Source organism: Artemia sp. Qi Xiang Cuo, chromosome 16 (assembly GCF_049724085.1).
Source record: "Artemia sp. Qi Xiang Cuo chromosome 16, ASM4972408v1, whole genome shotgun sequence".
In the NCBI taxonomy this organism is placed as follows: domain Eukaryota; kingdom Metazoa; phylum Arthropoda; class Branchiopoda; order Anostraca; family Artemiidae; genus Artemia; species Artemia sp. Qi Xiang Cuo.
In genome coordinates this window covers 38,958,428-38,986,385 of record NC_142809.1, presented here as the reverse complement: position 1 = coordinate 38,986,385, position 27,958 = coordinate 38,958,428, and the positions used below count along the sequence as shown (strand labels likewise).

The window sequence follows — 27,958 nt, the reverse complement described above, 5'->3', positions numbered from 1 at the left end:
AGAGTACATTTCAATAGGGGACGGGAGTACGCGAGACATGTCAATTGGGGGGAAATTATGGGAGTTTAACTTCGACAAAAAAAATTCTTATCTGACTATTTCCAAAAATCATGACTATTCACGGATGGAGGCCACTGCCTCTACCCCTTCCCCATATCAGTGGCGTAGCTTCATCAAAATCCTGGGGGGGGGGGGGGGCAAAGTGGAAACCAATTTTCCCAAATCAAGTGAAAAGAGAAAAATGAGCAATATAGTACCATAAAGGCAAAAATATATAAAGAAAACTGATCTGTTTTTCTGGATGCTTGAGTTATGCAAACTTATCTTGGTTTTGACACTATTTTTTGCAGAAGCAAAATTTCAGCTCTGGGGGGACTGGCATCCGAAGGGGGCAGTTTCTCCCCCTTGCCCCATAAAAAATTACGCCCCCGGGCCATGTGGGTGCAGTCAAGGGTAAAAAATTCTTTGAGATAATAGTTATGATGCCGAAGAAGAAATAATATGGAAAAAGTAGTATTTTGTTCTTTTACAAGCTTATCATATTACCTGTGAGTTGGGATCTCTGAATCTTCCCTGGATTTATTCCAATACTCATGAACAGAACAATACTTGGCCATGTTTAATTGTTAGAATCTTTTTATGAACTAACTAATCTACCCTAAACAATTTTGATCGTCTCAGCGTCCTGTTACGCAAATGAATCAAAATTGAGAGAAATTTAATATGCTTAAGTCATTACTTTATTAATAAAAACTCTGACTAAATTACCATTGGTCGCCCAAAATTCTTTTTGTATTAGAAGAGACGGAATCAATTCCAAAGAAGTCAAGTCCAAACGGCCTTCTATCTGTTCCTAATTCTATGGTATATTGGTGCCTATACTAGCTTAATTATTGATTGATCTTGTTGGAAAAAAAATGTTTCTAGGCTTAATTTTCGCATTTCACGAAATAAATTAACCTACTACATTAATAGCCTACTTGCATTTTAATAGTTCCTGCTAATTAAAACAACAGACAGACATTAAACTTGTCAGATTTAATTTTGATTTTTATTGAAAGGAATGACCTGTTTTCTTATGACCTACCTTGCTTGGATATCCGTCTTTCTGAACTACTTATAATGAGTGATTGAGTAGGATAAAATTTGCAAAACATGAATTATAGAGAAGTGCAAAAACTCAAGCATTATCGGGTTTCCAACTGCTGTTAATGACTAATTAACCCAAGATACAATCAGAGCTGCGTTCGGATGGGCTTAGAAGTCACCCCACTTCCTCACAATCATCAACAATTTCAAATTCTTTGAAATATTTTTTTATTATTTTCGCAGCAATTAATGACAAAAACCATCACATCAGTCACATCAGAGTCACCGTGATAGAGCTAATTCATAAAAGATGTGCCACCCATGTTTTTCTCGTCAGGCCTCATGACATAGAATGCTCGGAGGAGGACTCATTTGATGGTAAATTAAAATTTTAGTCCCTATTTTGAAGGACAAAACCTATCAAAGACCAAGCAGTCCTATTTGGGTTCCCATAACCTCAAATGACATTGAATGAAAATGTCAAGATAGAAAATATCATTTTTACCAGATAAATTCACCAATTCCCGAAAATTTTGGGGGGTGAGGGGCAAAATGTATTTTTCAATACCTAGGGGAAGTGGGCAAATTTGTCCTTTAATTCGATTTCTTCAATGAAAAAAAAAACATATTTTTCAGCAAAGGCACCCAAGAAAGATATTTCTTTCTTAGATAGTCTACAGAGGGACTAAAAATATAGAGGAAGGACAGACTCCTAAGAGCCCACTGATTTGAAAGTTTCGGCTTCACTGAGAATTTAAAACATGACTATGAATTTAAGAGTCTATGAATTTAAAACATGGAATTCATTGATACATTTTAGTAGGAACGTTAGCATGTTATGACTTGTTTAAAACAACACCGATTAACGATTATCGTCTACATCTGTTATAAATATGAACAACTTTTTTGGTTGTTGTGGCTGTAAAAAGGCCCAAGTCCCTCTCCCCTTCGGTTTCAAGTATAGACATATTGCACATCTTTCGACTTTTGATCAAACATTTCGTGGTAACGAACTGTAAGTAAGGAGCGACCCGGCTCAATGGTAACCGAAACTCTAGAAAACGGGTTTTTAATACCAATAGATACATCAGAATAATCAGATTTTAATGCTGATTTCAAATATATAATTTTCATCAAGTTTACTGCTACCCATCAAAAGTTACGCGCCTGAGAAAATTTGGCTGATTTTAGTAAAAAGGGGGGAAAGACCCCCTAAAAGTTATAGAACCTTAATGAAAATCACACCATCATATTCAGCGTATTAGAAAACTCTACTGTAGAGGTTTCAAGCTCCTATCTACAAAAATGTGGAATTTTCCATTTTTTGCCAGAAGAAAGATCACGGGTGCGTGTTTATTTGTTTGTTTGTTTTTTTTGTTTTTTTTTTACCAGGGGTTATCGTATCGACCCAGTTGTCCTAGAATATCGTGGGCGGGCTCATTCGAACGGAAATTAAAAGTTCTAGTGCCCTTTTTAGGTGACCAAAAAAACTGAAGGGCAACTAGGCCCCCTCCCACGCTCATTTTTTTCCCGAAGTCACCCGATGAAACTTGTGAGATATCCATTTTGTTCAGCATGGTCGAAAATATGATAAAAATGTCTTTTATAATGACTTAATCCCCCAAAGGCCCCAGGGGTAGGGCTGAAAGTTATGAACTTTACTCAATGTTAACATCTAGTATTGGTTATTGGGAAGTATGCAGACTTTGTCAGAGGAGATTTTTTCGGGTAGGGGGGGGCAGGCGAGGGTCGGGGGCTAGCGGGCACTCTCGGACCCGGCCGGACGGGTACAGGGGGGACGGGAAAGTGCCATGAAGGGGGCGCCGGACTTGCCAGCATTATTTATTGGTTATTGGGAAGTATACAACCATTTTCAGGAAGGATTTTTTCTGGAGGGGGGGGCGAGAGGCGGGGAAGACTCTGGAGAAGATTTATGTGGAGGATGTTTCTTTGGGGTAAGGGAAATTTCTATGAAGGGGGCGCCGGATTTCCTAGCATTATTTAAGAAACGATCAGAAGTTAAGTAAAAAAAACAAGTTTTTTCAACTGAAATGTAAGAAAGAATATTAGAATTTAAAACGAACAGAAATTATAACGTATGTGAGGGGGTTGTACCCCCAGTCAATAACAAGCACAGTAAGCGACAGTTTTTTTTTATTTATTTAAAAATAGCGATATATTATAATTAAAAGGCCTTTGTTATTAAGTGTTTGTTAATAAAAATTTTTTTTAAATTTTAACTTAAAGAGCGTGTTATTGACTAAGGGTATAACCCCTTCATATAAGTAATAACATATACGTAATAAAAAAAAACAATAAAAAAACAAGCGATACGGCTCAATAGTAATCGAAACTTTTAAAAACGAAATTTTGATGTAAATAAATGTATCAAAAGAATGTGTTTATAATGCTGATCCTAAATATATAAATTTTATTAAGTTTAGTATTACTCATCAAAGGCTACGAGCCTGAGAAAATTTACTCGATTTTTAAAGAGGGGGGAAACATCCCGTACAAGTGAAAGAATTTTAATGAAAATCACACCGTCACATTCAGCGTATCAGAAAACCCTACTACATAGGTTTCAAGCTCATATCTGCAAAAATCTGCAACTTTATATTTTTTGCCAGAAGAAAAATATACGAATATAGAAGTTAGTTACGTAAGTTAATTTGTAAAGACATCCATTTAGCAAAAGAAAAGTAAAATTTTTATGCAAATAAAAGGTGCAATAACTAAAAAACGATCAGAAATTAAATAAAAAAAACAAGTTTTTTAAACTGAAAGTAAGGAGCGACATTAAAACTTAAAACGAACAGAAATTATTCCGTATATGAAAGGGGCTGTCCCCTCCTCAACGCCTCGCTCTTTACGCTAAAGTTTGACTCTGTCTCACAACTTTATTTTTTAAAACAATAAAAAACTTTAGCGTAAAGAGCGAGGCGTTGAGGAGGGGACAGCCCCTTTCATATACGGAATAATTTCTGTTCGTTTTAAGTTTTAATGTCGCTCCTTACTTTCAGTTTAAAAATCTTGTTTTTTTTATTTAATCGTTCAAGAATCGACTGGCGTCAATTCACAAAAATGTAGCTAGGGGGGAGGAGGAATACATTTCAAAATCTAGGGGGTGGGGAAGCTGGTGTTTTTTTCAAGATGAATATCAAAACTAGCTATTTTAAAAAAAGAAAAGTCAGAAAAAATTACTATCCAAGTTCCTCAGTGGGCCCATGACTCTCAATTATGCTCCCTGAAGGATCAAAAATTGACAGGTATAAAATATGCCTACATTTAAGAAGTTGGGAGGGTGGGTAGGCTCTGGCCTTAGGAACTCCAGCTATACAGATCAAAGAGCCCTTTGATTCAGAAAAATTATTTATCATCTCAAAAACGCTTGAGAAACTCGTAACATACTTGCTTTACTAATTGTTCGAAAAAAAAAAAAAAATGACGTCAGTGCAATGGCCATTTTGTGAATGGTCTTTAACGACCAGATGACTGTAACATCCCAAAGAAAGTAGGTGATGTTACGTATTTCTCAAGCCTTGTTAGAGATAACAAATTAATTCGCCTGTATCAAAGGTCTCTTTGACCAGTATGGAGTACCTAATACAGTGCCCTGGGCCAAAGCACACCCCCTCCAACTTCTTAATATGGACATATTTTATATTTTTCGATGTGTTATCGTTCACAACTCCTTTATGAATTATATTTGGAGGGACTACAGTATATCATCATGGTTGCAGTGGCAGCTGCAACCTAGTAAAGAGCGAACCACGGCCCATAGTAACCAACAGTTAAAAAACGCATTTAGAAGAAAAACTGCCTAGTGAAATAAAATTGCCATCTGACACTGATTCAGGAATGGTAACTATCATTTTGGTTCGTACGAAAAATAAAAGTTTAGTGGAAAAAGAAATTTATGGTGATTTTGAAAAAAGCCTGAAACCCCTCGAAAATGACGTCAGATCAAAATGAAAAATGTACCATTGGAATCAGCATAGTCGAAAACCTTCTTCAGGGAAATTACAGTCCCAAACCTTGAAAAACAAGAATAATCACTTTTTTGTATGGGTAGCACTGATCTATCTCCCATTTTTTCAGGGCTAGCGGTTTACCAGAGCACCATTGAGAGATGCTTAATGGCTCATTCGAAAGATGTTTCTCACATCTATGTGCTTTTTATAAATTCAACCACCTGCAAGTGCCATATGGCACAAAAATGGAGCATTCTGTGCCATTTCTCAAGGGGTGGGGCTAGCGGGCTACAAAAACTTCGCAGATAGATGTTTAATAGCTCACATTAAAGCTATTTCTCATATCTACGTTTTATTTATAAATTCTACCACCTGCAACTGCTAAATGACACTAAAAATGGCACTATTGCCCCTCCCAGCCCCCTTAGTAAGTCTCATTAGTCCGTTGGGGGAATTTACTATAAATTCTTTAACACGGTCAGAATCAAAAGTCAAAAATCATGTTTAGGAAAAAACTGCCTAGTGGAAACAAATTGCCATCTGACACTGATTGAGGAATGGTAGCTATTTCTTTGGTTTTGGTGATGATACGATCCTCCATAGTCCCTGGAGAAAGGGCTGCACACTGTATCGGTATCGGGCGTATTTATATTACGTGTATCGGTGTGAGCGTATTGTTATTGGGCGTTTTGGTATCGCATGTATCTAGACAGATTTTTAATAGCTGATATAAAGTATATTGCTCATATCTACGTCCAGTGGCTTAATTTCGTCAAAATCCCATGGAGGGCAGTGGCGGATCCGGGGGGGGGATGTCCCCCCTAACATAGTCTGAAGTAGTGTAATTTACTTAATTAACGTAAGTTTGCATTAATTAAACTTGCTCCCAACGTAAGTTTATCCGATCAACCTATTTTGCGCCCCCTAAAAAAAATCCTGGATCCACCACTGTGGAGGGAGGGGGAAGTTGGATCCAATTTTGCCAAATCAAGTGAAAATGGAAAAAATGAGTATTACCATAGAGGCAAGGATATGCTAAAGAAAACTGACCTGTTTCTCTGGATGGTTGAATTATGAAGACTTATCTTAGTTTTGACAAGATTTTTTTGCAGAAACTAAATTTCAGCTGGGGGGGGGGGCAAATGAGGTCTGGAGGGGGAAAACTTGGGTCTGGGCAGTTGTCTCCCCCCTGCCATATCAAATTACGCCAGTTTCTATGCCCTTCCTATAAATTCCACCATCAGCGATTAACTTAAAAAAAAAAAACACAAAAAATTGGCAGCATTAGTCTATGCCGGCCCTCTTGAGAGAAAAATTACCCAAGAAGTGCAGTTAGGTTAATCATAACGAAATATACCAAAACATTATGAATATTTGATACTTTAGTTTATATAATAACATAATTTGGGCTAAATATTGGCACATTAGGGGTGCGGGGGGTAAAATAAATCTCAGAAAGGGGTTTGAAACGTAACTCAACCTACCCTTAACCCCACTCCCCTAATGTTCAAATATATAACCTAAATTATACAAGGCCAGTGCATTCTGTCAGTCGTCATTTATCTTTGTGGCTATGAAATCGGTTTGCTCAGATCGTACATTCAGCAAACTCTTCGACTGTTTGGTATCATGGTTGCAGCAGTAGCTTCAACCTAGTAAAGAGCGAATCACAGCCCATAGTAACTAAAAGTTAAAAAAGGTGTTTTGAAAAACCCTGCCTAATGAAAAAAATTGCCATCTGTCACTGACTAACGAATGGTAACGGGGTTAATGTCCAAGAGAATGTTTGTGTTCGATGCGGAGTACGCCAAGGAGGCGTGCTATCCCCTTACGTTTTTGCTAGAGTGCTATCTAAGCTAGCTGATACTTGCTTTCTTGATTTTTCTGATGTATCGCATATTGCTTACGCGGATAACATCCTACTTATTAGTAGGAGCAAATTTAGTCTAAAATGGTGGATAATGTGAGAAAAGGTTTTTTAGATATTGGACTTAATTTAAATGTTGAAAAGTGCGAGTATCTTTGTTTCAACGGTAATGCTACGAATTCTCCTTTGAATTGTAATTATTCTTCTGTACGTTCAGTGGAAAGCTTACGTTGGCGTGGTATTACTCTGTGTAATAATATGTTTTGTTTTCGCCAGTCAGCTGTTAGGGACGCATGTACCAAGATTAGATGTTGGTATTCCAAGATTGTTGCAAATCGGTGAAAGTACAAGCACAAAGCCTTAGTGTCACTGTACTCAGTCTTCTTTCGCTATGCTATTTTGTACCTTTCAGGTATTTACATTTTGCTTAGGAAGAATGATCTATCTAAATTAAGAAAATGCTATTATCAGTATTGCAAATTTTTATTATATCATCCGTTGTCATTTCGTAATCGCCGTATAATCAAAAAGTATAACGCACCTGATATAAGTGAAGAACTTCGTGATTTACATATAAAAATACAAATGCCTATGAAAAACTGTCCCCTCATCATGGTCTCATTCGTTTGTTTCACTGAATTTTCTTTTTATTTGTTTATCTTACTTTAAGTGCTGAGTGTTAATTTTTTCTTTCCTTTTTCTCTTTACTCCACTATTTTTCACATTGTTTGTGCAGTGGGCTATAAATAAATTATGATTATTATTATTAACTATCATTTCGGTTCGTCTTAAAAGCAAAAGTCTATTGCAAAAGGAAATTTATTATGATTTAAAAAAAAGCCTGAAACCCCTCCAAAATGGCGTCCGATCCAAATGAAAAGTGTAGCATTGGAATGAGAATTGTCGAAAACATCATACAGGGAAATTACAGTCCCCCTCCTTGAACAACAAGGAAAATCACTTTTCCATCTATAGCACTGATCTGTCTAATTTTTTTTTTTTTTTTTTTTTTTTCAGGCCTAGCGGGTCACCAGAACATCATAGACAGATGCTTAATAGCTCATTCAAAAGCTATTTCTTACACCTACATGATTTTTATAAACTTCGCCATCTGCAAGTGCCACATGGCACTTTCTGCCATTTCTCAAGTGTTGGCGCTTGCAGGCTACCAGAACATCGTATACGGATTTTTAATAGCTCATATAAAAAAGACATTGCTCATATCTACGTTCTTTCTATAAATTCCACCATCTAGAATTTCTAAATGGCACTAAACACGGCAATTTTTGTGCCATGACTCAAGTGGAAAAGCTGAGGCTATTGGCTAGCAGAACTTATAAGAATTATGTTTAATGCAGGGGCAGATCCAGGATTTTCTTAGGGGGGGGGGCGCAAAATAGGTTGATCCGATACACTTGTGTTAGGAGCAAGCTTAATTAACGCAATCTTGAGTTAATTAAGTAAATTACACTACTTTAGACTGCTTTAGGGGGGAGGGTGCCCCTCGCCCCTTGATCCGCCGCTGGTTTAATGGCTCATTTGAAAGCTATTGCTCACGTGTTTTTTTTTTTTTTTTCAATTCTACCATCAGTAAGTACGATATAGCACTGAGAACAATACTTTTGGTGCCACTTCATAAGTGGAAAAGCTCTGAAGTACAAAACAGGACGATTGTAATAGTTATGTCCCAGAACCCTTAACTGAAGGTTTGCAAAAACCCTTCCAACACCCTCCCCCTCCCAACCCCGTTAGTCAGTTTCATAAATCGTCTGCTCACCAGTAAGCTACTGAAACATTAGCAGGCTACCTACGACACCATCGTAGATAGAAGCTTAATGGCTCAATTATAAGCTATTGCTTATTTTTACTAGGTTTTTACAAATTCTACCATCTATTAGATTTCACAGATTTCAATTTGAACTAGTTTTCTGGGAGAAATCGCAATGAACTCTTTGTCAGGGTTAAAGCATTAGATGCAACCTAGTAAAGAGCGAACCACAGCCCATAGTGACTAAAAGTTAAAAAACTTTAACACGGTTTTTTTTTCTTCTTTTTTTTTCAGGCCTAGCGGGTTACTAGAACATCACACAGAGATGCTTAAGAGCTCATTCAAAAGCTATTTCTCATATGTACGTGGTTTATATAAATTCTACCATCCGCAAGTGCCATATGGCACGAAAAAGTGCACTTTTTATGCCATTTCCCAAGGGGTGGGCCTAGCTGGCTATCAGAACTTCGTAGATAGATTTTTGATAGCTCATATAAAAAGATATTGCTCATATTTACGTTCTTCCTAAAAATTCCATCATCTGCAAGTTTCTAATGGTACAAACAACGGCACTTTTTGTGCCATGTCTCAAGTGGAAAAGCTGGGGTTAGTGGCTACCAGAACTTCTTAGAGTGATGTTTAATAGCTCATTTGAAAACTTTTGCTCATATCTACGTGCTTTTGTCAACTCTACAATTCGTCAGTCAGATATAGCACTGAAAACAACACTTTTGGTGCCACTTCTTAAGTGGAAAATCTTGAAAGTATAAAATGGTATAATTGTAACAATTAGGACCCAAAACCCTTAACCCGCAGGTTCCTTCTTCAGGCCCCCTTAATAAGCTACGCAATTAAAGTCCTACGAACACCAACATATTAAATTAGATTATTAGAAGCGCGGTTCTCTTAGTACAGCGCTGGACTTCAAATAAGATTACCATGCGTTCGATTCCTCCTTGGATTTTTTTAAATCATGGTTTGTCCCTTCTTATCATTACTTTTTAGATAATCTACTATTTTTGAAAATGTGATGCACTCATTTTTCAAAGCATAACCCGGGAAAACTCATTTTAAAGCTATTACTCACATCTACGTGCTTTTTATCCATTTTGCCATTCATAGGTGCCATATAGCACTGAAAACGGCACTTTTGGTGCCACTTCTGAAGTGGAAGAGTTTGGAAGCATAAGACGGTACCATTGCAGAAATTATGGTCTAAAGCCCTTAACTGGAGGTTTATAAGAACCCCTCACATATACTCTCCCTCCAGACCCTCTTAGTAAGTTACATAAATCTTCTACTCATCTTAAAAGTAAAAGATTATTGCGAAAACAAATTAACTAAAACTAAAACTTTTCAACTAAAATTTACCGAAAATTAAGCTTGAATGATCAACAGTTTTGAATTAAACCTTCAGACTTCACTCTGTGATGAAACTTGTGTGCTAGTTCTAATGGCGGTAATTGAGAGGAAGGGATGTCCTTACCCCCTTATTTTTTGCTCCTGCCTAGGTTTTGAAAAACACCTTTTTTTTACTTATTTTACTGAAAAAGGCACTTTTTTCATTTGAAAAAAATGGGTGGAATAACGGAAAGTGCAGTTTATGGGAATGTGCTATCAAGTCAAATTTATAAAGAGTGATTAGGCATAAATCTAAGCTTTTAAATGCGCCCTTAAACCGCTCCATAAGTTTTAAACTGAAATTAACGAATGACGTTAAAACTTAAAACGAACAGAAATTATTCCCCGTAAATAAAAAAGATCATGACAGCGTTGTTTCTACATTAGATTTGAATAAAAAACGAGCAAAGATTAGTCTAAAAAATAAAGTTTTTCCAAGGGAAGTAAAGAGCGAATTTTAAACTTAAAACTGACAAATATTATTGCTTCATAGCCTATCTAAAATATATCATTCAAATTAGTACAAATATACCAACTAATTATGTTTCCCTTTGTTTCTAGTATTATAGAAAACTAGCGCTTTACTGGAAACACAAAATAATATAGTAGTTTTGGTACAGAAAAAGCAAACCAGTTAAGGACACTTGTTACAGAATTAAAATATTATCAATCCCTTTTAGGATGAACCCCTTTTAAGATAAATAACAATTCATTGTAGGATTGTTGCTTTATTTTTTTTCTCGTTTAATTTGGTATCACTTCTGCACAATGGCTCCTTTCAATACCTGGCTGTCGTTTTGGTTTTAAAAAGGACATGTCGTGATTAGTTTGTAGACAAGTTCGAAGTAAAGTGATCTTGACAGCAATAGGACTATAGACTAGCTTTAGAATTTGTATCATAGTTTGAAATTCACTGTCGTATAGAGAGAAATAACCAAATTCACAGAGTTCATATTATGTCTTATTTGATCTTCATTTCAAGTAATACTAAAACATATTTCTTAAATTTGAAGATTGTTTATTAATCACTATTGATATTATAGCTTATAGCGCTATTGGATATTATACCAAAATGCTACCTGATAAATCAATCCGATATTTCTATATGCTGTTCAATGATCAATATTCCTGTTTTTAATACTTGATTTGTGTGTTTTCAGTAAAGTGCTAGTTTTCTATAATCCTAGAAACACGGGGAAACATAATTAGTTGGTTTATTTGTACTAGTTTGATTGATGTATATTAGATAGGCAGTGAAACAATAATTTTGTCCGTTTTAAGTTCCGACTTTGCTCTTTACTTCCTTTGGAAAAACTTTGATTTTTTAGATTAATCACGTCAAAAGGCCGTACATTTTTACGTTTCTTAGATAAATTGCCAACACCGTTATCTAATCTATTTTCAAAGGGAAGATCGGCACACCCATACAGACCAGGGTTACCAACCAGTGGAAAAAATCACTAGATTTTAGCAATTTTTTTCGTTGATTTAGTGATTTTCTTGAATAATCTAGTGATTTGTATGCTGATTTAGTGATTTTCTTCAATAATCTAGTGATTTATGTGCTGATTTAGTGATTTTTTGTTTAGGCAACATAAAAAATTACTAGAAATAGTGATAAATACCCAGGGGTGGCAAAACCCTGATACAGACCAGGAGAATGAAAGTGTTATCGGACATTCATTGCCAAGCGTATCCTCTCTTTGACTCTTTGAGATCTGCTCAGTAAACGGTTTTAAGCGTTTATCAGATATGACAAATGGATACGGATATGACATTAAGGCGTGATAGCAACAATGTGCCCTACATTTTCCAAAATGTCTTTGAATTTTCACAACATTTTGTATCCATAAATGTTTGTAGCTCCTCTATCATAATGTGAAAATTGTCCGAAACCAAAACAGTTAAGTAAATCGCAAATGGGGTTTGATAACAAAAATTATTGCTTCGAAGCTTATGCAACACATATCTGCAATGTTGGTACAAATAAACCTGACTCGTAATACTTCCCTAAATTTGTACAATTCTGAAAAACTAGCGCATTACTGAAAACTAATCTTAATTTAAGTTTTGAGAGAATTAAAATTTACTGATATCGTGGTCGGAGAAAAATTATTAAGAGTCTTATAAACTAGTCTTTTATTTCTGCAGGGTACTTATTTTCTGCTCCTAACCGTGTTTCATTACATCGATTTCGTGTTTTCAGTCAAGTGCTTGTTTTTCACGAATTCTATAGATTTAGGAAAATACTACGAATAAGTTTATTTGTATCAATATTGCAGATATATGTTGCATAAACTACGAAGCAATAATTTTTTTTCATTTTAAGTTTCATCTTGGCTCTACTTTCGTCAGAAAAACCATTTTTAAAATTAATTTTTGTTAGTTTTTAGGTTTTAAAAATGTATACAATAAACCTTGCCAAACCATTTTTGTTTCAAAGTGATGAAACTAAAGCAGTCATATGAGTTTTAAAGAAGAGGCTCTTTTTTAAAATCCCTATAATTTCTTTTCGGCTTCAAACGGTAATTTTTCTCACTAGACATCGTTTTTTTTCAAAACTCGTTTTTGGACTTTCGGTTACTATGGGCTGTGGTTTACTCTTTACTAGGTTGCCAAAGTGGCTGACAGGGGTAGCACTAAAAAGCAGGTATTATAACTCTGGTGATTGGTTTTCAACATATAGTTTTGTACAGTACGCTTTTAATGCTTCCCAGCATTTCTACTTCGGAAATTGCACGAAAAAATGTCATTTTTGGTAATATATGGCAATTTATGACGAAGTTACCGAGAAAAATTTACACATAGCACATAGATATGATGGAAGGCTTTAAAAAGAGCGATGAAACATTTCTTTACAATGCTGCAGTAGGCTTCTACTTCTGCTAGGGGGGGGGGTGGGTGGAGGGAGAGTGTACAAGAAGGAGGATTGTAAAATTCAGGTTAAAGGCTTTCGACCATGGAGATTAAGACGGTACTCCTTTTATGCTTACTAGCATTTCCTCTCCAGATGTGGCACCGAAAGTGTCATTTTTGGTGTCATATGGTACTTTATGACCGTGTTATCAAGGCGAATTAATAAAAATCACGTAAATATAAAAAAGAGGGAATTTTTACCCTCAAGCATAGGTTCTTTGACCATGGAGATTACAATAGCACCATTTCATTCTTCCTAGCTTTTCAATTCTGGAGAAGACACCCAGGGGGTAAATTTTGGGGGCCACATGGCACTTTATGATGGCGTTAACAAGTCAAATTTGAGCGAATAGATTTGAAAATTAGCTTTTAAATGAGCCATTAATTAGTTCTCTATGATGTCCAGCGCCGCGACGAAGGAAAAAAGAGGACAAATCAGTGCTACCCATGCAAAAGCGATTTTCATCTCTGCTCAAGGCGGAGGGCTGTAAGTTTCCTGGATAGAGTTTTTTCAAAATTATTTCAATGGCGTACTTTTCGTTTTGTTCCGACGCAGTTTTCGAGGGATTTCAGGCTCTTATTACAAATTCCTGTAAATTTATTTTCAAAATAACATTTTAATCATTCGCAAATGAGTTTCAAATTCAACATGTGGGCACCAAATGACGGAAAGATGAGGAGGGAGTAGGAATAATGTTTTCTAAAATGATAGCACAGAAAATATTTATTTCAATATCTAGGGGCAATTTCGATTTTCGTATATGCAACTACAAAAAGCTTATTTTCAAAACCTGGGGGGGGGTAACACATTTTAATGGGCAGTTGGATACTGGACAGGGTCTGGGGTGAAGGATTGCTGAGCTTATTGATTACAAACATAGGGCTGAAATGGAACATAGAAGTTCAGAAGCGAGACATGAGCTTTGAAAGCTGATTTACAGCCTAAAACTGAAGTTTTCTTCCGACTATTTGTCTTAGACTCCCATGATAACATTTTTTTTTGGTCGCTAGTGGCTTAATTGTGTGTAATGCAGTTATTTAAGTACAAAAACATAGTAGAGCAAAGATTAATTTTAGTCTCGACAATATGTTTTGTTGCTTTACAAAAGACGCTGCCCACTGAGCACCATGTTACCAGATGCCTCCCAGTTTCCCTTTTACGTCGCATCGAAGGATTTCTGAGCTTGGGTTTTCTTGCAACAAACAAGGTATTTCGTCTATAAATGGTGTTTGCTTTTCAAGGATTTCTTTTACAATAAACACAGTATTTTGCCAACAAATAGTGTTTATTTTTAAGGATTTATGCTGCAATAAACACAGTATATGACTTACAAATGATGTTTATTTTCAAGGATCTCAGTTGCAATAAACACAGCATGTTGCCTCTAAATGGTGTTTCATTTTGAAGGATAATTATTTCAGCAGACACAGTATATTACCAATAAACAGTGTTCAATTTTCAAGGATCTATGTATCAATAAATACAGTATGTTGCCTACAAAAGGTGTTCGATCTTCAAGGATATCTGTGGCAACACAGTATGTTGCATACAAATTATGTTTATTTTCAAGAATTTTCTTTTACAACAAACACAGGACGTTGCCAACCGGCAAGTATAATTTTCAAGGATGTCTGTTGCAATAAACGAAGTATGCTGCCTACAAATGGTGTTTTCTTTTCAACGTTCTTTCTTAGAATAAACACGGTATGCTGCATGCAAATGATGTTTGTTTTTTAATGATTTCTGTAGCAATAAGAAGGGTACATTGCCTACATACGTTGTTTGATTGTCACGAAAATTTGGATGCGAGAGTCACTGAAACTGTTGATTACAGATATGTGGCTACATTTGTAATACCAGCATGCTGAAAAAGTCCAACATACTTACCAATACAAAATACAAATATTTACCAAAACAAAATATCACAGAACGTGATTATAATAAATGATCACAAAAGAAATCCTATTTTCACCACAGTTTGGTATTGGAGGAATTCTGAGAATGTTAATAACAAATTTGAGGCTAAGATTGCCTTCAAGTTCATAATACACCGAGTGAATATTTTCAGAATGATGTTTGATTCCCACCAATGTCAGTATTCAAGGGTTTTCAGAATAATTAATTAAAACAATGAAGCCAAAATTTCAATACAAGCGTCCAAAAACAAAACATACCATGTATCCAACATTCTTCAAAAATGGCAATTAATATTCACTGAAGTTTGGATCTAAGAATTTCTAGTTTCTTTCTACCACGAATAAGTATTGCCACCCCCCCCCCCCCACACACACACCATCAACCTTACCTAAAAGACTAGTCATTTCCTCCTTAAAAATAAATATACTAACATGATTTTTTTTATTATGAAAAAAGAAACTAAAATGCTGCTAAAATTTCTAGAGCCTTTTTTCCGACATCATTATGTTTGCAAAAAAAAGGAAAAAAAGCATAGTGTCTGCCAGGTCCACGTTTTCTTTTATTGTGAGGATATAAAATTATGGAATAATTTGGATAATGAAATGAAAAAGATATAAAAAGTTAGTGATTTTAAAGGGAAACTGAAATAAAAATTATTAATTAAGTATGGATCTTAGTTTTGTTTGTTTTGGAGGAGATTTGATTCGAATTAAATTAAGTTGTAATTGTTTATTGGTTGGCGAGTGTGACCCCATAGTATGGAAATAGTATGTAGTTGCTGCCCCCGTAGCATTATTATTATTTTATATTTTTTTTTCTTTTTTATTTCTTTCTTATTATACTGAGTTTAAATGATGTTATATGTATGTGTTTTTTTTACCTGATTCCTCCCGCGTCAACCGTTTGGTTCTGGGGGAACCATGTTGATTTTTCTATGTAGATTGTTGTTAAAGTTAAATAAATACATCAATATCAATATCATACATGCTCTACAAGTGGCTTCAAATTTTCACAATCAGCATTAAGGGATCTCTAAGCAACAGCTAAAACAAGACAAATTATACAAGAAACATAAGAAATTAGAGGGAAAAAGCGAGGAAAGACAAAAGGACAACTAATAAGAGTCAATCTAATGTGCTGGGAAGAGATATGATCAACTGTCAGAGCAAAGCTTTATTTCCTTCGGTGGAAAGTCAGGTCTGTATTGATATTAAAACATGTTCCTATTGTCAATGTAAGTAACAAATAGAGATGAATATTCTAGAAAGCAATACCCTCTAGGTACCTAAGAAATTTTCACATCTATATAAGATGTGTGTGTGTGTGGGGGGGGGGGGAGGAGTGGTGCCTCTGGATGGTTAGAACTTCAAACCTTCCTCATGGCTTCACTGGTTTTTTAATTTGAAGATCTAAAGTTAACTTTATTGAGAAATTTGAAACAAAATAGGGTAAAGATATTTCTGGTTCGATTTTTGGTCATATATCTGGACTATGAATCCATCTTGAAATCGCCTACTATTTGAAGTTTAAGGGATATTAGAAAATTTTTCCAAGGTAGTTCACATCGTAAACTCGAAAATCCCAACTTAGGGTGGTGGCTTCTCAAGATATCACGTTCCAATTTTTCAAATCAATTGCGCTTTTAGGAATGAATCTACGGGTCCAACTAGGACCTGTGAAGATGTTCCCATTCAGACATACTGAGTAGATTTGTACATAATAGGTATATAGACATTTTCATTAAATAAATATAATAAATTTCTTACTTTCGTTTATGAACCTAAACCTGGAAAAATAAAAGTTGAAATGGGAGATCTGATAACATTAACCTTTTAGAGGATATTTATCAGTGGCGTCAATAATTTTCCCTAACTTAAGTTCCAATATTGCCCCATAGATCTTAAGAAATACCTCTTTTTTAATATTTTCACTGAAAAATACATTTATTGAGGTATTTGCATACATCGAAAAACGAAAAACAACAATCTTGCCCCGATATTACTACTACTACTACTACTAACAACTCACCCCAGCACCAACCCGCCTGAGGCCAACACACCTACGCACGCTCCTCCTCCATCCCAATCTATTCAAAGCCTCCCTCTTTATACCCTCCCAGGAAGTTCCCATTTCCTTTAATCTTTCTTTATTACATCCTCCCACCCCAATCGTGGACGACCTGCTTTCCGTTTAGCCCTAGACGGTTGGCCGAAAATGACAATCTTCAGGTAACACTCACAGAACGTACCCTAGCCATCTCAACCTTTCTCTCATTATAGCCCTAGAAGGCGGGACTGAACCACACTTTTCGTACAGTCTACTGTTTGAAATACGGTCAGTCAGCCAGGTCCCCTTCAAAAACTGCAGAATTTCTAAGAAACCAAGAGAAAAATCCTAGGAAGTGGCAGCTTTCAGATATGAATAGATCTATGATGGGTCCAGAGGGCAAATGTCCTTATTCGGACAACTTTGGTGCTTTTAGGACTTTGCATTTTTCCTTGACGTCTTTAAGAACGATAAAAATTTAAATATTTTTTTAAGTTGGAAGGGGGGAGAGAATTGAAGTTATCAAGCATTTTGCAGTAGGTTGCATCAAGACATGGCTAATTGTAGAAAGAGAAAAGCCAAGACAGATAGTCCAAGTAATTGAGAGGCAAATGTTTAAATGGCTGCGGCACGGGTAAATGGTGGGAGTAAGTATGACTCTCTTATTGGACACATACTTGCCAGGTTAGTTTTTAGAAAGGCATGCCTGCCTAGAGTCTCAGGCATGTTGACCAATAATTTTTTTAAACATAAAAAAAAAACATTTTTCAAAATAGAGGGCAAGGCATGCCCAAATGAGGCCACTGTTGGCAAGATTCTGTATAAAAAAGTTTTGCTTTTCCATTTGAACATGAAGATTATCACAACTTAGCAACTAAGCTGTTTGAGCTTTATAGCTCAAACAGGCTTTAGACCCTGTAAATTTAAAATGACCTCGGTAGAACTTCTAAGTACAGATTAAATTTCGAATAAATAGTGGCTTTACTGCTTAAAAGCTTCGTATAAAAATTTAAACATTCAAACACACATCTAGTTTGAAAAAATGGACATAAAAACAGTATGGACCTATGTATTCAAGTCTACTTCGCGATGGAGTTTAAATGGGATTTAATCGGTTTTTTTTTATGAAGCCAAATTGGTTTATACTTATTCAAACGGTATAAAAACATCATTCAATATCGCATTTTAAAAAAAATCTTTTTCAATCTAGTTTTTTTTAGATTTTTTTTTTTATTAATACCCGAAGTAAAAACTTGATTACTTTGACCATCAAGAGAATAAACTAATAGATTTGGCAGATGAACATCCCATATTAAAAACCACTAAAAATGGAATAGATACATTGGGTTTATAAAGCGGAATTAGAATCACTTCTTTTTCTGCTTCTTCTTTGGCGAAGGTGCACCTCTTCCGTTTTTTTTGTTGATAAATTCTTCCGACTTTGAAGGTGTTTTCCTTTTCTTTGACGGTCCCACCTTCTCATCGCTGTAAATAGAAAAATAGACTTTTAACTGAGCCTACTTTGGATTCAGATTTTTTTTTCACAAATTATCATAGCCTGTTAAGTCATAAGTACACACCATAGTTTTTCGAATAGAGGCAATGAAAAAAACACGGCAAACATAAATAGGACAGGAAGAGAGAGAGAAAGAGAGAGAGAGAGAGAGAGAGAGAGAGAGAGGGAGAGAGAGAGAGAGAGAGAGAGAGAGAGAGAGAGAGAGAGAGAGAGAGAGAGAGAGAGAGAGAGAGAGAGAGAGAGAGAGAGAGAGAGAGAGAGAGAGAGAGAGAGAGAGTTTTTCACTATTAGATTTTGTTTGCTTGAAGTTAGGTTTTCAACGATCATATTTCTTATCCATATGATAATTAGCTGGTGGCAGAGAACATATCTCGACTACCATTTACTAATAGTCTTTGGATAACACTTACCTCTTATCAGTTGTATTTTCCTTATTGTCAGGTACTGCTTGGAAAACGATAGCTACATACAAATCCCCATTTTCAGAATAAGGATCCCTGTGTCCTTGTCCTCCCAGTTTTGTTTTTTCACCAGAAACTGCACCACGAGGAACTGAGACTGTGCGACTACATGCAATCAATACGGTCTGCAAATGAAAATATATATATATATATATATATATATATATATATATATATATATACATTGTAACGGCAACCACTGGGTGGTTCAGTAGTTCCTTAGAATCGAATCGGTACAAAAAAAGAAGAAAAAAGTAAGCTGGTAAAGAAAGTACTTAGCTACTTTCTATTACAATATGCACGTCATCCCGACTTACAATTTCATTCTGGTTGTCTCTACAATTTTGAATGTCAAGGCATTCAAGTTGCTCAACCATAAATAATATCCCAAATAGCTTTCAATCAAATATCTCTTTAAAAACAAGAGGGCATGATAGAAAAACAAAAAAAAATCAAGATGTGTGCCAACTCAAAGTTGCATAGGAAATTCTTTTTCTTTGAATATCTTCACTGACTGGCAAATTCAGGATCATCCTATTGCTGACAAGTGCAATTTAAGGCAATTAAGGTAATAGTTTTCTAAGCCTTAAAATGATTTCAGACATGCCTTTGCCAGTGGCTTCTGTGAATTCATCAAAGTCAACGTTTGGTTTTGTCACAACCAGTGGAAACAATTCTAAATTTGGAAAGAACAACGTATTTTTCATAAGCTTTTACGATCATGAGTGCTTTCTACATGACCAAGGCAAAGAAAATACAAATAGGGGAAAAGAACACAAGCCAACGAAGTGTCAGAACGGAGATTACGAACAAATATGAAAAAATTGGCACTTGAATACTAATTAAGGGTACTTCTATGATATACCCCCTACCTAATATTCTTCTAATACGTTTCTCTGACACTCAGTCAAGTAACCAAAGTGAGATAAGAAGATAGTACTTTTGAAACAAATTTGGGCTATATATTTGCACATTAGGGGTGGGGGTAAAGATAGCGGGTCTGCATAACTAATGTGTTAGTTATAATCATTCTGTATATTATGTAGTAAGAATTGTTTTCTAACTTCACACTGTCCAAATACTTAACTCCCCCCCTCCCCAATTAATGTGCAAATATATAGCCCAAATTAAATATTGTCCATCCGTTTTGTCACTTCTCTTCTTGTCTCAAGCTAAGCTGAAAGGAACTAACGAAAAAACCGGTTCTATAATGCGTCAATGAATAAATGACTTGAGCAGTAGGGGGTTTATCATACAAATGCCTTGTTAAGAACTAGAAACAGCAGTGATGGGTAGTGTTTCTTAGCAAGTGTTTCTTAGTTATGTCTAGGTTTATTTAGTTATAGCTAGGTTTATATTGCAAAATATAAGGTAGTCAAAAGAAATAAAACAAATATACCTATTACACCATCTTAGAAAAGTAGGGTTATACGTAGGGCAAAAAAAAGAGTCATATTTATACAAAGTTATATTTTTATTCTGTCTTCATAATTGAATTTATAGTCTTTCGGTAGCATTAAATGGCGTGGGTTGTTTTTCCTTGTGCTCTGAGATGAACCGATTTTTATATCCTATTAGTCCCCCAGACCCTTTAACTGAATTTTATTCTTTGTAATGAATAAGATCAAATGATATTATGTATTCTTGGTCCCTCCCTTTTTTTATCCGTTAACCTCGTTCATTTAAATTTACCTTCGCGTTACAACCACACTCAAATATCTTCGAGTTTTACCAAGCATTAATTCTTTGCTATTAAAAAATAATCTTTGGAAATTAAAATCTTTTCCAGAAAAGCTATTCAGGCTTTGGGTTAATTAATAGGATTGATAATGTAAAATTCAAAAATTCACATTTGGCTTAGCAAAGTTGTTGCAGTTAGCAAAATATATTTACGTTACAACACTGTTGGATTAATTCCCTAAACTTCCGTTGGATCGCTGATGTTACTACATTTAAGTTTAAGGAAACTGCATTTTCAATTCTTATTACTTATAATCTTTAGTCTCCACGTGGCAACCCTGATGTGCTGGCCAACGAGCCTCATGAGGACCGCTTTGTTTTATCTAATAAACATGTAAGTAAATAAAAACCCTGTTACATCAATATAACCATTATACCCTCCCTCATTCTCTTATCAAAATAAGGGTCTCTTATCAATACAAGCAGCTTACTCTCTTTCCATTGCACTTTATACATTCCGTTCCAGGTCTAATTCTTGGAGGTGTTTTGCCATAGCCTTCACAAACAGGACATTCAAAAAATTCATTACGACCGAAACTAAAGATGTATCCAGACGCACTGCACCGAGAACAATCTAAAAGTGGTTTCTTCCTTGAGCCTTCGATGCCAGATCCTGAAATAAACAGAAAAAAGTCATTGATCTAGATTAGAGCAGTCACAACAATTGGTTTAAAATATTAGACAGATTAAGACTGAATGTATATATTTGTCTTTCCCAGTCGAAATAAATTATCAAATTTAACCCATGTTTTATCAGTCTTATTATCGCTTATTCTTTTTAAATATTAATTTCTTTGAAAAATGATCATTAGAGAACAATTGACATATCTCTCAAGTGACGGCATTTTAGGTATAAAGGCATTTCAAATTGCATAAACATCATAGCTTCATACAGAGTAACATTTTTATACAAACGTCATAGCTGGGCAACAATCATGATATTGTTTTAAAAATATAACGTAACTTCCCATACAATATTAATTATTGGAGAAACAAAACTGATAAGGTGGTCGTCATTTACACACTGGTCGCATGCGCTAAAAAATATCAGGTTGGTGGGTTTATAGAAAAGATAGAAAATGTTTACTCCGAAGCAATCAGACATTGAAAAAGAATATTACTACGAACGACATTCACAAGTACCAATTGTGGAGCAAGAGGGTTTTGGATTGCGGAGCAAGAGACCCTCTTGTGGAGCAGGAGCCAATTGTGGAGCAAGAGGGTTTGGACACAAAACTGGCTTGTATGGTATAGCTGATACAAGAAAACAAATAGACTGCAATAAAGAAATTGTCGATAACTTTCCCTTCACCAAGCCAGAAAAAGGAATCCCATTTTCCAGAGGAATTCTTCTTTAAGGTCCACCAGGCCCGGGAAAAATTTTAATAGCTAGAATGTGGTAACCTAACGAAAAAGCAAAAGCTTCTCTTTCATTACACCCTGCGAAAAATATTAATTAAAAAAAAAGTTTTTCTTACGGAAGTAAAGAGCGAACTTGAAACCTAAAACCAATCCAATTATTATTTTTTTAATATTAATTAACTCCAGTTAACATTAATAATAACAGCATTTTAATGTTAATATATTATTAGTTCCAATTTCTTCCCATTATTTGAATGAATAAGAGAACAAGAACTTTAGCACGTAAACTTCTAATTACTTGAGCCCGAGATATATTCTCTATTCAAGATTTTTTACTTTATTTTTATTGGTTTTATATTTGAAATCAGCTGTTTAATGCAACTTTAATGAGAGGCAGCTGGGCAGTATCAGCAGAAATAAATGATAAAATATTTGCAAGATTTGAAATGAGACATTGTATGCGTTTATTTTTTAGTGAAAATGATCGTTTTTCCCTAAAGACGGTGTTTCACGGTCGTATTTTAAGCAGAAAAAATAAGTTTAGTCAAGGAAAACCTAAAATACGTAAAACGCATTTTACCTGAAAGAAGGTCGTTCGAAAATACAACAGGTGAATAAAGCTGACTAGAATGTGTTGCCATCGATATGGGGCCTTCTTTTACTTGATCAACGGTCTTGAAATTTTGTCAAAGGTGGCACAAGAAGGGAAGGAATTAGAAGAACTCAGGAAGGCCTTCGAAAAAGCTACCATTTTCATTGACGATCTGGAATGCATTGCTCCCAAAAAAGAGACACCACACGAAGAAGTAGAAATACTCAACTAATGGGGAACTGCATGCTCGTGTCCAGTTAGAGAGATTGATGGATGGTTTGCAGTCACGTACTAAGGTTATAGTAATGGCTTCAACTAATAGACCCGATTCAATCGACCCAAATGTAACATGCAAAAATCAGTTTTGTCACGAAGTAGATATTGGCATTCCACAACCAACTGAACATCTTTAAATCCTGCACTGTGTTCTGGTTTTGTGAGTACTGCTTTGTCAACCAAGATATTAGTCTTCAGTTGCCTTTAGCAGAAAATAAAGAAAAAGGAAGAAATGATTGAAGTGACAGAGGTATCTTCTAGCCTTCAAACTCAGAAATTCTACCAAATCCGGTGAATCCCGTCGATACCATACTGCTCCACCCGCACCTATTTTTATCGTTGAGCCCCTGAAACATCTATCGCTGCACCAAAGATATCAGTTTAATCTTTGACAAGACAGTTAATCAGCCAGTGTATGTTCCTACATATACTGTTAAATTGATGTTTGAGAAGGAAGTACCCTCTGTTTTTCAAATGATATATTTTCTTGCTATTAAAAGAGGTGTGAACCATGAAAATTGATTCCAATAAGTTCTTTATCAATTATGTTTTCTTTTGGATCAGTTCACAATGTTTTCAATATCTTTTCTTGCAACCATTTTGATATTTGACTATTGGTGTACCGGTGAATGCACATTTGAAAAATAAGAGACATCAAAACAAAAGAAAAAAGAAAAGAGCAAAAGGTAACATAATCTAAGAACACGATGAACCGAAATCCAAAGATGAACCGAGCAATAATTTAATCCTTCCAGAGTCCCAAATGTTTCTGCCTAAAATAAATAAAAACACAGTTCATGGAAATGGCAATGAAGACCAGTAAAAGAGTGAAATTCTGGCGAGTAAAACTTCTTTGAACATGAATAATAAAAAAAAACGTGAACAAAAGTTTAGCAGAAAGTATAACAAAACCAAAATTGAACATTTCTCAAAGCTTTCTAAGGACGGGGTAAAATAAATATTACAGAGTAATACTAACAATTATAGGTGGCAGAATTCAAACATTGCAAAAGAGCGTAATAAACATGCTAAACTATAATCTGAGATCTAATAATCCTTTCTTTAAAAAGAAACGTTTAAAAGATGCAGTTCATAAATCCCTAAATAAAAAAGAAAAAATAAAGCCACAACTATTGAAGCTGCAGTAGGTGAAAGCGAAGAAACCCAAGAAGAAACCCTTAGTCGGACTTGTGAGAAAAAAAAATGGCGGTTTTAATGCACCAGCGTCACAAAGAGGTGAACAAAAATTCTGGGATGAGTAGAGAGTAACGACCAGATTCAAGTTTTAGGACTCATGGAAAAATCTATTAGCCAAGAAGAAGGAAAAACCATGGATGAAAGCTGGATGACAATCTCCGAAACTATTGATGCTACAAAAGATGACAGTGAAAATTCCACGGAAAAACTCTCAATCTGACTTATGAGAAACACCCTGACAGTCTTAGTGCACCTGCATCAAACAGAGGAGGGTACTTATGTGCTATAGCGAGATAATCAGCTTAGCCTGAGCGAGATAAAGTACTATGCACGTACATTTTAATTAAATATTTAATTAATTAAATACTAATATATAATGTTGTAATTAATCAAATATTTAATATATAGAGTTGGTTAGGTTAGGTATTTAATAAAACGCACCTTGGGCGGCCTGCTTCCATAATTCTCTGATGTAGTTTTCATAATTTTGTTTCTAAAGTATTATAATTTCATCACATTTTGCTATATTTCATTATGATTAACCTAACTTCACGTTTTAGGTGCGGTTGCTATAACACGTAAGTACCCAGAGTTGAATAGAAGAAAATTCTGGAACCAATGAACAGTAGAAGTTTAGGAAAGAATCTGGAACCAGTTAAAGAAATTAAAGTTTTGGAAATCATAAAGACATATTTAGAAAATGAAAGAGGAAAAACCGTGGAGGACAGCTTGATGACAATCTTGCTTAGAAAGATACCACAAGAAAGCACTAGAAAGATACCACTTTTATGGTTGAAAGTGTTAAAAACCAATGCAACTTAGCTGTAAGAAAAAAGTATAATTTTTGGCTAATTTTTGGAATTTAAATTAAATGGTAATTTAAATTCAACGCACGTTATTTAAAAAAGTGACACTTGTCGAGTAAAATTATAATATCAGAGAGATTACGCTACAATTATACAACAATGAAATTCATCTGGGAAATCTTCTGGGAATTAATAAAACTGCAATAAGATGTTATATATAGATTTACCTGAACACTGGGGACAAAGTTCACGTCTCTCAAATTCTGCTTTAACTGTTCTCTTTCTCTTTAATTCTTCTTTTGTTAAATTTATAGTAACATCTAAATCTTCACACTTTCTGAAAAAAGAAATATATGAGCAAAAATATATTTTTGCGCTGTTTACAGTTGCCTGGAAAAAGGATCAGCAAAAAAAAAGAACAAGAAAAAAGAATGGGAAAAAACGTGAGTAAACAAATTTTTACACTGTTTACACAGTTCCCTGAATAAAAAATCAGCTAAAAAAGGAAAACAAAGGAGTAAAAATATTTTTACACTGTTTACCTGGAGAAAGTATCAGCTGAAAAAAAGAAAACAAATTGAGTAAACATATTTTTACACTGTTTACAGTTCCCTGGACAAAGGATCAGCTAAAACAAGAAAATAAAATTAAGTAATTTTTTTTTTACATTGTTTATCTGGAGAAAGTATCAGCTAAAAAAAAATAAGAAAAATGTGAGTAAACATATTTTTACATTGTTTACCTGGAGAAAGTATCAGCTAAAAAAGAAAAAATTTGAGTAAATATATTTTTACACTGTTAAAGAGTTCCCTGGGAAAAGGATTTGCTGAAAAAAGAAAACAAAAATATGAGTTAATATATTTTTACACTGTTTACAGTTAACTAGCGTAAGTATCAGCTAAAAAAAAGAAACAAAAAAGAAACAATTGAGAAAACATATTTTTAAACTGTTTACAATTTCCTGGGAAAAGAATCAACTAAAAAAAAAAAAAATAAATAAAAAAAGAAGAAAAAGCTTTAAACTTTTCACATCTATTATGTTAACATCTTGATGGCAAACCCACGGTCCAATGCCCAAATACTTTTACAGTATGGTCCATTAGGACCCTTTATTCTTTCTTTGGGACTAAAAACCTGGATTTTAAGATAAAATAAATAAAGCTAAGACGAACAAATGTAACACACGAAGTGACGGATACAAGAAATTGAAATTTTACTCAACAGAATTTGCAACAACATGAACGTAGGTTTAACAACATCTATATCTTTGTATTTTCTGAAAAAAGTAATAGTAAAAGTAGTAAAAAAATTTCCTGAAAAAAAGTAATAGTAATAGCAGGGGGGAAGGGAAGATCAGTTTGTACTTTCCCTTCCTCAAATTTATCTTTAAGGCTACACAAACCTACATTTTAAGACAAAATAGGTGGAACGAAGACAAATAAATGAAACACACAAAGTGGCGATTACGAATAAAATGTCAGCACTCAACATAATTTGTAACAACACTGACGCAAGTTTCCACAACATCTAAATTTTGGTATCTTTTTAAAAAAGAAAAAAGAATCAGTAACTATTAAGTGTAGAAAATGTAAAGTTACATGGATAAGAAGTCAGAAAGAAGATGAAAAGCTATTTTCTTCAACTTTTCACGACCGTTACATTAGCACAGTGAAGCCCCCAAAACAACCAACAGGGACCCCCCTTTTTTGGCGTGGTCCATTCGGACCCTAAACTTTAGCTTCAAGACTAAAAAACAGTTATTTAAAAACATACAAACGAAAAACAAAAATAAACAAGTAAACCAAGTGACAAATCACTTTACATAATACATACTATAAAGCAGAGACACAGAGCGGCTAGCTATTACTGCACTTCTTCAAAAGTTTATTCTTCATTTCTAAATCGTGTTCATGCTTCTTTAATTCTTAAACAAAAGACTTGTGATATATCTAACACATTAATTGATTTTATCAATTAGCCAGCACTAATTGATTTTAATCAGCATTTTCTCTTTCCCTGACAAGAATCTATTATAAAACACAATTACGTAAATATACATTCGTTAATTGATATGTGAGGTAAAAGGCAGAAATTTTTACAGGGCCCAAGGATTCGATTCCCTCTAGCAACATTACTCTATAATTTCCATTGATTAGATAAATTGAGATTGGTGACTTTACTAAAAAATTATAATATTCAACTCGAAATATCAACTTCGCTAGCTATCTCTGCATGGATTACTTGTAAAATGTCGAGTTTCATATGAGGTTTTTAAGAAGTTCTTTTTTTTTGGCGACGCTGCAATGAGAAGGAGTAAAACATCAGGTTCTTGAGACTACAATTGCTGCTTCACAATGTCAGTAATTTGCGAGGGCGTGAAACTGATCTTCTATTCTATGTCTACGGTAATGATTCCTTTGAACTCAATCCTGTCGTGGATAATTGGCAGCATGATAAAGGCAGCGTGGATAATGAGGCAGCCTACTTGAGGAACAGGGGACAGACTGTATATCTGCTCCCAAGTCAAAATTAAAATAAACAACTCTGAAATTTCCCTCAAAAATGTCCCTTAGGTTCAGAAGATTCATTCTTTGATGGAAAATTTAATTTTTTTTTTCAATAGCTTAATATAATTTCCTAGAACAAATTAATTTTTTTCTGTAACGTCCATTTTTAATGTTGCATTAGAATAATCTCTAATTCAGGGATGCTATTAAAAGCGTTGACCCATGGCAGGTGCAATGTGTCGTAATTTCGTAAAAAAACAAACAAAAAAAAAGTCGAAATTGCCGCATTTTTTTGCAAAACCAATGTGTTTCAAAATGTGTGACATAAAAAGACGAGTCAAATAAAATTACTAATTTTCAGTATAATAATACTGTAGTTGACTATTTGGAAAAAATAAACAATCTGCGATAAAATCTGCATAAGATAGATGTCATACCAAAAGTGTCATATTTTTCGTTGTTTATTTTTGTTTCGTTGCATCATAATTATTCCATTTTGATTCTAATATTGGTACAATTTCA

The 27,958-nt window shown here is 34.7% G+C and overlaps 1 protein-coding gene across 4 annotated transcripts in view; it reads right to left on the bottom strand.

Annotated features, from left to right (window-relative positions):
- Nucleotides 1–17,950: 17,950 nt before the first annotated feature.
- Nucleotides 17,951–27,958, bottom strand: part of LOC148942885 (uncharacterized) — a 50,356-nt gene continuing 40,348 nt past the window's right edge. For all 4 annotated transcript variants that reach the window (XM_089102126.1, XM_089102127.1, XM_089102129.1 and 1 more), the window contains 4 exons: nt 25,157–25,266; nt 21,128–21,309; nt 18,906–19,081; nt 17,951–18,464 (listed from right to left, as the gene is read on the bottom strand). In XM_089102126.1, the coding sequence (XP_088958252.1) occupies nt 18,347–18,464; nt 18,906–19,081; nt 21,128–21,309; nt 25,157–25,266 (586 nt within the window). In that variant the 3' untranslated portion in view covers nt 17,951–18,346. The remainder of the gene's footprint in view (nt 18,465–18,905; nt 19,082–21,127; nt 21,310–25,156; nt 25,267–27,958) is intronic.